Below are 8,775 nucleotides of genomic sequence, written 5' to 3'. Positions count from 1 at the left end.
GAGAGATGCCTTGTTCTCCGAACAGCTCCTGTCTCGCCTCCTCCATGATGACGCTTCACTTTTTCTGCATGCAGCAGTACAGTCTCCATCTGTCCAACATGAGAGAGAGAGAGAGAGAGAGAGAGAGAGAGCTGCGGCTCCTGTCTCGCAACAGTACAATCTCCCACCGACAATCTCGAACATGAGAGAGAGAGAGAGGGAGAGAGAAGATTCGAGAACGATCCACTGCAAGGCGTGCAGTGGGCGAAGGGCTAAAGGCGTATGTGCCCGCAGCCCAATCCTCAAACCACGACGTGATTGGGGACACGACGTGATTTTAAAGGCTTCAAAAATTACTACCCCATTTCCCGTCGTCGTCCGTGACTGCGACTCGTGAGTCAGTCCGTCATCGAGAGAGAGAGCTAATCTGTCGTAACTGTGAGGGGGCTCGGTTATATAAGAAGGCAGCAACAGCACCAGCTAACTGGACTCATTCGCCTACCTTCTTCAAGTATCTCTCTCTCTCTCTCTCTCTCTCTCTCTCTCTCTCGCAATTATATACTCTCACCTTCACACTTTTGTTTGTGTTGCGCAGCGATTGCAGAATAATGGCAACAAGACCAGCTTCCGCTGCGGACGCTTATCAGGTGGAAAAAGAAAAGTCTGTTTGCGTGGGTGGTTGCTATTGTGTGTGTGTGCAAGCTGCAAGAGAGGTCTTACACAATCCCCCCAATTATAGCCCATGTCATCCCAGAACATACCACGTGTCTGGATCCAATATGCCCACAGAGGAGCTTCTGCTGGTTTCGTGTCGTAACTAAAAGTTAAAAAAATACTTTTGAAGGTGGACAAACGTTAGAAAATTGCATTGTCCAAATTTCAAAACGATTCATTTGGCTGTTATGCATCAAATGCAGGTTCCCGACTGGGTGGAGAGGAACAGCCAGCTCTTCAAGACTCCTCCACCAGGATTCGATCCCAGCACGGTAAAGAAGAGGTGAGGGACTTGGCATATATCTATAGCATAATTATACGATAGGAAAAAAGCTGGTGATGCGAGTAGTGATTGAGTGATTGAGTGTGCGCCTGCATGCAGGATGAGTGCAGCTGAGAGAGATGCGATTGCGGCATCGTTGTTCAAGGCTGGAGGCATTCTGGATGCCGGTATGGGCGCGGCAGACGTAACGGACGACGAGCAGGGAAACATCAACCTGCCGGTGGGTCCCCAACCGGGCGACTACTGGCGCAACGTGGAGAACCACGGTAACATCCTAGTCACCTTCATCACTACGGCCCGCCGCAAATCCGGTTTCATTCCCCAACTCTCCGGTGCCGAATTCACCAAGGAACAAGCTGAGGAGTATGCTCGCAAGTTCAGTGCCTGGATGAACGAGATTGACTCGTACGTCATCATCAATGTCTTGCTTTTCATTGTTGTTCTCATTGTGTGTGTGTTTTTTTGTTGGGGAGCAACCTTTTTTTTTTCGATTCACACACATGTCCACACAAGAGGGGGTCAGCAGTTTTCAAGTTACACATGTTCGATTGCGCGGCACCTAAGTCAGACGCGTAATGGTAAGACCTTGGATAAGACAAGGGAGATCTGAGAAAGTGATTGATGTGATAGGATCTCTCTCTCTCTCACACACACACACACACGTAGAAGAAAAGGGGGGGTTAGTACTAGCCTTACCTCTATGAGGTAAAGCTATTTAACGAGGAGTGGGGTTAACTCAAAACAGTTTCCCCCTCCTCCCCTGCTCAAGGCTAACTTGAGGCACACTTTTCCCTAACATTGGCCCTTAGTGGTCAAAGCAAGTGCAGGCGTTGGTTATATCTTGGGGTGCTTGCCATTGTGGGCAGCACGTCCCAGCCGGTATCGAGTCGAACTCAGCAAGCATCAATCGGTTGGCCAAAATGATGGTCAAGGCGGGGTTGACATGCATCAAACTCAGCACTTACACCCTCCCAGCATGTGACTCTACGGCTACGCCCGCACGCGGGCAGATGAGGTTAAGGTGCCTCGTGCTGTACACAATGTTAAAAGCGGTGCCAGCCCTCCAAAGAGGTGCATGACTGGCTCAGTCAGTCACTTGCATCTACACGGGGGCAAGCACCCCGATCTTTAATCATTGCCAGCAAGTGCATGGGTAGTGGATTGTGTGTGTGAGTTCGAAACTTCCCTAGAATCATGGCACCAACGAGGCTTTATACTATAAGAAAAAATATGAGAATTTGAACGTAGCATTAGTGCCCAATTTTTGAAATCTCTCTCTCTCTCTCTCTCTCTCATGTATACACATAATTCTATATATGTATATAATACACCTCTATCTACAGACCTAATCTTCATGTAGGAGTGTGTGCATTTGCATATGCAATTTAGAACCAATGTAATGCTCCTTCTTCTTTTATATTCGAAGTAAGAATGGCACCAACATCAAATACTAATATAGCTCACTTGCAACAACAGTTATGTAGGGTATATCCACTTGTTGGATTGGGCCCAACAAACAGCAAAGAATGATACCACTGATTGTAACGTGATTCTTAAGGGGGTTTCTGACTTTGTGGTGGGGGTCGCGGGATTGGCTGGAAAGTTAGCAGAAGCAGTAACTTTACGAATCACGAGTCTCGTCAAGTCTGCAGCAAGCTATGCAACACAAAAAGGATCTGCTGTGAATGTGGGCTTTACAATTGAGACAACTGAGACCACTGGTGCCAAGGATCCCATCCAACCCATCTCCTATGCTTCTACAATCATGAGTAAGACCCAAAATGGCAAGTCCGTGTCAGAATCAAGCACAATTACATTGGCCTCCTTCATCTACAAACTCAATAGTGATGCAATTATCTCCATGGCAGATCAGCTTGCTGATGGCTCCACACTTTCAGGTGCTAAACAATATATGGACTATGTAAATGCTCCACTTAACGACTTTGAAAAGTCCCGCCACCATCGTCTCTAAGCTCTGATTTTTCTACTACATGTTACTGCCATGTGAAGCCTTCCCATCCTCCCTCTCTAGTTGGATTCTAAGAATAATACAATGTCACAAGTCTCGTGTGCACTATGACATCTCACCATCCAATGTTTTACTTTGTTGCTTTTAATATATCAATTTCTGTTTACTCCTAGCAATCATACTTTGCTTTACCCATGTTTTCCTACCACCTTCAAGGGTTATCTTTTATGTTGTGTTGTGATTATGTGACCAAGGCACTTCCAAGAAATTCTGGCAAGGTTTAAGGAAAAAATTTGAAATGCTCGTAAGTCTATGTCCCATAGGTTGTGGCACATTCAACAACAAAGGCATTTCAAAACACAAAAATATATTCAAAGATACCATTTATTTATGATATTTGTAAACCTATCTTGTGAATTTGAGTTAAGAAAGGACTCATTACATTTACATCTACACTCAAATATTCATAGATAATACATAAGGCCTTAAAAACGTATGTGGCATAGTTTGGTAAAGGGATTCCTAGAGAACTATGCCTACAAGCCACTTCACATAAACAATAAGATGCGTTCATGTCTAAGAAATGGTTGCTATATTATTGGACCATATGTTCTAGGATATATAGTAACAAACATGCTCCTTATTACAACAAGATGGGTGTAACCAAACCGAGGATTTTTCTCAACTTGCAAGACCATTGGCAATAGTTGTTCATCGATCTCTTGAGCTAGGCATTGCGGCTCACCTGAAACCAAGAGATCAAATTTCTTTGAAGAGAGAGAAATGGAATAGTCCAAGTCTTTACAAATCTTGTTTCATAGTATCAAAATCACTTTCATTGATTAACAAACTGCTACAAAACCCTCTCATCGAGTGTGAAGCAAAATCTTTCATGGCCTACTCATCAACATGTGGAGATTGACATCAATAAATGCTTGTGTGATGGCATGTGCTAAGTGTAAGAGCCATGTTTAGCACTTTCTTAGCTAAATTTCATAGACAATAGTTTTCGTCAACGGAAATTTTAGAGTTCCATATATATTACTTGCACCTTGAACTTGTAATCTGTCCTTATTTCCATAAGAACACGAGCATCATGTATTTTTCTTTAGAAATGCAAAAGTGAGGTTTTAGCAGATTTCAAGTTGAAATGGAGATTTCTCACTATGGTAAAATGTTTGAACATACTTATACTTTAATGATCTTACCTTTTTTTTAGATGATAAAAACACGTTTGGTGAATTAACGCAAAGATAGAAAAAACTACAACCAAAAAATGGAGAGGAGCTTTAACAGCTTTAGGAGGAACATAAGGGAGGGTATTTTGTAAGTTATGGTAAAATAAAAGAAATCATGAGGGCCACAATAGGAGTTACAAAGGGGTAGGTGATGATAGGCCATATTGGGAGTAAACACAGGTCCATCTAGATAGGGGACTACTAGGGAATTTGATTACTTGGGCGCATAAACGAGGAGGATATTTTGAGTTTTCTCTTGTTATTGTGCCCTTGTGAAGAGGGCGTTATTTGAGGCAGGTTGTGCAAAAGTCATGTAGCTCTATTAGCATCTCATTTCCCTTTGCAATTCTTCTTGTCTCTTGTTGTCAATTGCTTTGATCATTTGAGAAGAGTGAGATTGCTCCCTTCAATCATATTCCCTAGCCATAAAATAATACGGAGATGGTTTTCGTAGTTCCTTGCTTGTTGCAACAAAACTCTCTTGGTATTGTAGATCCTTTCTCCTCTTCTCTCTTGTTGTCAATTTCTTTAATCATTTGAAAAGACAGAGATTGCTCCCTTCAATCATATTCCCTACCCTTAAAATAATAGGGAGATGATTTTTGTAGTTGCTTGCTTGTTGCAACAAAACTCTCTTGGTATTGTAGATCCTTGCTTGATTTATGTATTTGTTCTTGACTTGAAAGTTTACATCACAGACCATAATCTCAAACTAGAAGCCTAGTAAAGTCCATTAAATACACAATCATCCATGTGCCTCTAAATAATCCAAGTGAATGTAACTCTTGATCTATTCTAAAATTTGGTTAATAACCTAATTAAATCTTCCAATGGAAACAAGAGGAGATAATGCCTAACATTCAAAAAGGTGGGCCAAGATTATAGTATTGTGAGAAAGTGACTTCTTTAGCCCATGTGGATTTTCCTACTCATGCCGCTTCCCTAGTTTGTGATGTTCCATCACCTCCTTCCATGGGTTTCATCACCTCCTTCGATGGACTCTTGACCAATACCAAAGGAAAAGGATATTCTTCATCAGTATAGCTCTACTATACTTGAAGTTCCACACACAGATCTTGGATTCAAGGAACATTATCTTTTTGGATGTGAAAGAAGCACATGAGTATCTTGAATTCATTGCATAGCAAAACTAAAGATGGCCATGTAGGTGGGATCAAATCCATCAAGAAAAATGATACCTACTAAAAGTTAGTATCCCATCGACCTAGAAAAATGATACCTACTAGGAGCTAGTATCCCATCCACCTAAGAATATTGGAATGAAATGGGTTTGCAAGATCAAGTATACATCCCAAGTACACCTCCGATGGCTCTCTAGACAAGAAAAAAACCTAGATGGTTACTTGCGACTTTGCCTCAACTTTGCCTAGACATTAGGTATTGGTGATAATGTAGAAATTTCTATTATGGATAGGGTACATACCATCGCTCTATTTCTCTCGTACACATAGATGCACAATTAAAGCAATTATGTTTTTTTATTGTTGTGCTATACATTTATATCATAGCGAGGTGGCATTTCAACTATGATAAGTTTCAAGACCTTATTTGTCTTATGCACACGTTTCCACTCCTCCTTAAGACAAGTACGACCTTTAGGAGCATCTTATTATAGTTGCAAACAGAAAGATGCACCCCATTTTCCCACTGAGAATTATAGTGCTTAGCATGTCTAAGCTAATTGCACAATGTAAACATACAAACATGATATGAATCTGTCATGGATCAAACATTGCTCAAAGTAGTAGCCGTCTCTGTAGCGTCCTCATTGGCAGTCTTTGATCTCATCCAATGGCTATGTTATAGGATAGATTTTGAAAACTTGAAATGTGTGAAATTTTCATATGTTGAACTTAGTGCATTTCTCGAACTTTTCTTCCACTTCTCCCCCTCAAAGGAGAGAAATGATACATTGCCTCATAGACATGAGCTTGCATCATAGGAGGAAGAAGCATGTGAACAATAAAATAAAAATTTGTTAAAGTTGGTACAAAGAGTTTGGGAGGTTTAATCTCCAATTCAGCAATAATGACCTCTCTGCTCTCATCATGCACGTTTTCTATGCAGCTATCTTCATCAGGGATGACTGATTTCACAAGCAACATGCATCCATCATGTAGGAAAGAAACTTTGCTCTCAAGTTCATCTTTGTGTTTACTAGCCTGTTCTTGATCTTTGTCATCACTTTCTTTTACTCTTTGTCATCACCCGATCCTTTATCACTAGCATAGTCAAATATATGAGCAATCCTAACATCAACATCAACATGCTCAACTAGACAAGTGGAATTATTATTTTGAAAATGTTAATCATCAACATGGAGTCTCTTTAACAAATTCAAGACATGATCAAAATTATCCTCTTCTACTACCAAGTCTACGTAGTTTTGGCATCTTCCATATAAACTATCTCCAATCATAATCACTCTAGAAACAACATCAACAGAATTATCTCGTGAAGACCAAACCTACTATATAATTTGGGATCCATGGTCATCAAGAAACAAGAACTGATTCAAAATAGGGGCATCCTCCATTTGGCAAGCATTCACAACCTCAAAAGTATCATTCACATAAATCAACATAAGTTGGACAAGACTCAACATCAAATCAATAATCACTAATAGCGACAACACCTTCATCATGAATATCAAAAGCATGAAACTTCCCTTATCAAACAAGAGTCAGGGAGATTGGTTTATCTTCATTTTCACTCAAATTTGTGTACATAACATCTCTAAGGTTTAAAATTGATTTGGGAAGAATATTTTGGTGCAAAGATCATCTAATTCACTAGAGTCATTGACATGGCACAGTTCAACTTCATTCGCCCGTATCCACAACTGAAACAAAAATCTCCAAGATGCACATGAGAAAATATGCCTTCTCATTAATTCTTATGGAGGCAACCACAATTCACAAGAAACAAATAAAGAGACTCTTAGACTAGTGCAGTGATAGATCCTAAAGGACCCAATTTCCTACTCTTCAAGGCCTTTAATTAGTCTCTACCTAAGTTTAGTGTATCCCACCCACAAATTTTCACCACATTTTGAGTTAGATGATGAGAAAACCTACAAAATTAAGAGAAATTAAGTACAAATTTATGTAAAAACCCTCAAATTTAGTCAGCCAAATCACCTCTATAAATTCTGATCTATAGGTTTCCTAAGTTGTTCAAAGGTATATTTTATAGAGCATTGGAAATTAACATTTGAGGTGAATCATAAAATCTACATAAAGGATAGAACTCTTTGTTGATGCACTCCCCCTCCCCCCAAAAAATAAAAAAAAGCTCTTTAGATCCCTTCACTCGTGACCAATGCTCGGGAAAGGTTTGCCTCAACTTAGTCTCGAACTAATTGAAAGTCAGGATTAGCCAGTTGTAAAGCAAGTGCAAAGCAAGGTAAAGGGAAGAAAACCATTATAATTTACACAACAAAGTTCAAAAATTGTGCAAATTTACAAAATTCTAGTAGTGTTACTGGTTTGCATTTTGGCACAGAGGAGACCTAGCTCTCTAGGGAAAAAAACTTTTTTGAACAGTGCTTGTGACACAAATGCCCAATAAACTGCCACAGAAATGACAAATGTAGAAAGCATGCTATTTTCTTTAAGTGGGCGAGCATTTACTGAAATTAGATGTTTTACTTGCTAATCACAAGTCGAATCGAAGGCCACGCATAGGTGGCAGTGCCGATAGCGCATCTCAATCTGTAGCAAGCACCCAAGCAGTTTCAACACCCAGCTCCACACTAGCAGTCAGGCCATAGAGAAATTTTAGCTCACCAACAGTGGCTTCGAGCAATAGCAGGTGTGAGTGATCACTCGTTCGAGCTAGGGGCCTTTTGTTTGTAGGAAATCAGTACGCATTAGTGCGCTAAGCTGTCCACGTACCACACAAGAGGCGGGCCGGGCCGAGGAAATTGAGCTAGCTAGAAACTTTGGGGAGCAGGCTAGAGGGTGAGGGTGCCCTGGCTGAGTTTAGCAAGCAAGGGTTTCCCGCCTTGATTAGTGGAGAGAGAGAGAGAGAGAGAGAGAGAGAGAGAGAGAGAGAGAGAGTTACCAATGTTCACGAGTTGTAGCTCCAAATCTTTTAAATATAATCCCTCGCATTTGACCAAAAAAGTACAAAATAACCTTTAGAATTCCTAAAATACCTCTCATTAACCTTCTAAACATTTTTAAAGGCAACGTTTTTTGCAACTCTTTATAGGAATAGTGGTTCCCCTCAATAGAAGATGATAGAACTAGGATTTTATATGGTATTGTGGGCTATTACAATGAAGTTGTTCATCATTATTTTGAGAGAGATGCCTTTATTTGTGACCCACTTGTCATAAATATTAGAATATGTAAAAATAGGGGCAAACTCATCCCAAAATAATTAATACAGCGGTATATTGGGAAATTTTGAAATTTGAGGGGTACTTTGGGAATTTCAACAAATTATAGAGGCATTTTTGTTGTTTTCCCAAAAGTCAAATATTGTCAATTGTATTTATCTGCACAAATATATCGGCTCAAGTTGTATTAATCTTGTCAATGATGAATAAACCTCTCTCTCTCTCT

At 40.3% G+C, this 8,775-nt stretch overlaps 1 protein-coding gene across 1 annotated transcript; it reads left to right on the top strand.

The window, feature by feature from the left end:
- The first annotated feature begins 385 nt into the window (after window positions 1-385).
- On the top strand, window positions 386-3,111 carry LOC147432477 (uncharacterized). The gene is made up of 5 exons (XM_086492407.1): window positions 386-490; window positions 575-626; window positions 897-976; window positions 1,076-1,381; window positions 2,453-3,111. Exons 2-5 carry the CDS (start codon window positions 588-590, stop codon window positions 2,946-2,948), a joined length of 921 nt encoding a protein of 306 aa, XP_086348533.1. The 5' UTR covers window positions 386-490; window positions 575-587; the 3' UTR covers window positions 2,949-3,111.
- Window positions 3,112-8,775: the final 5,664 nt, after the last annotated feature.

This window comes from Adiantum capillus-veneris, chromosome 20 (genome assembly GCF_014529385.1).
Source record: "Adiantum capillus-veneris isolate H3 chromosome 20, ASM1452938v2, whole genome shotgun sequence".
Lineage (NCBI taxonomy): Eukaryota > Viridiplantae > Streptophyta > Polypodiopsida > Polypodiales > Pteridaceae > Adiantum > Adiantum capillus-veneris.
Note: the sequence above shows the minus strand (reverse complement) of the source record. Positions and strands in the feature narration are given on the sequence as shown.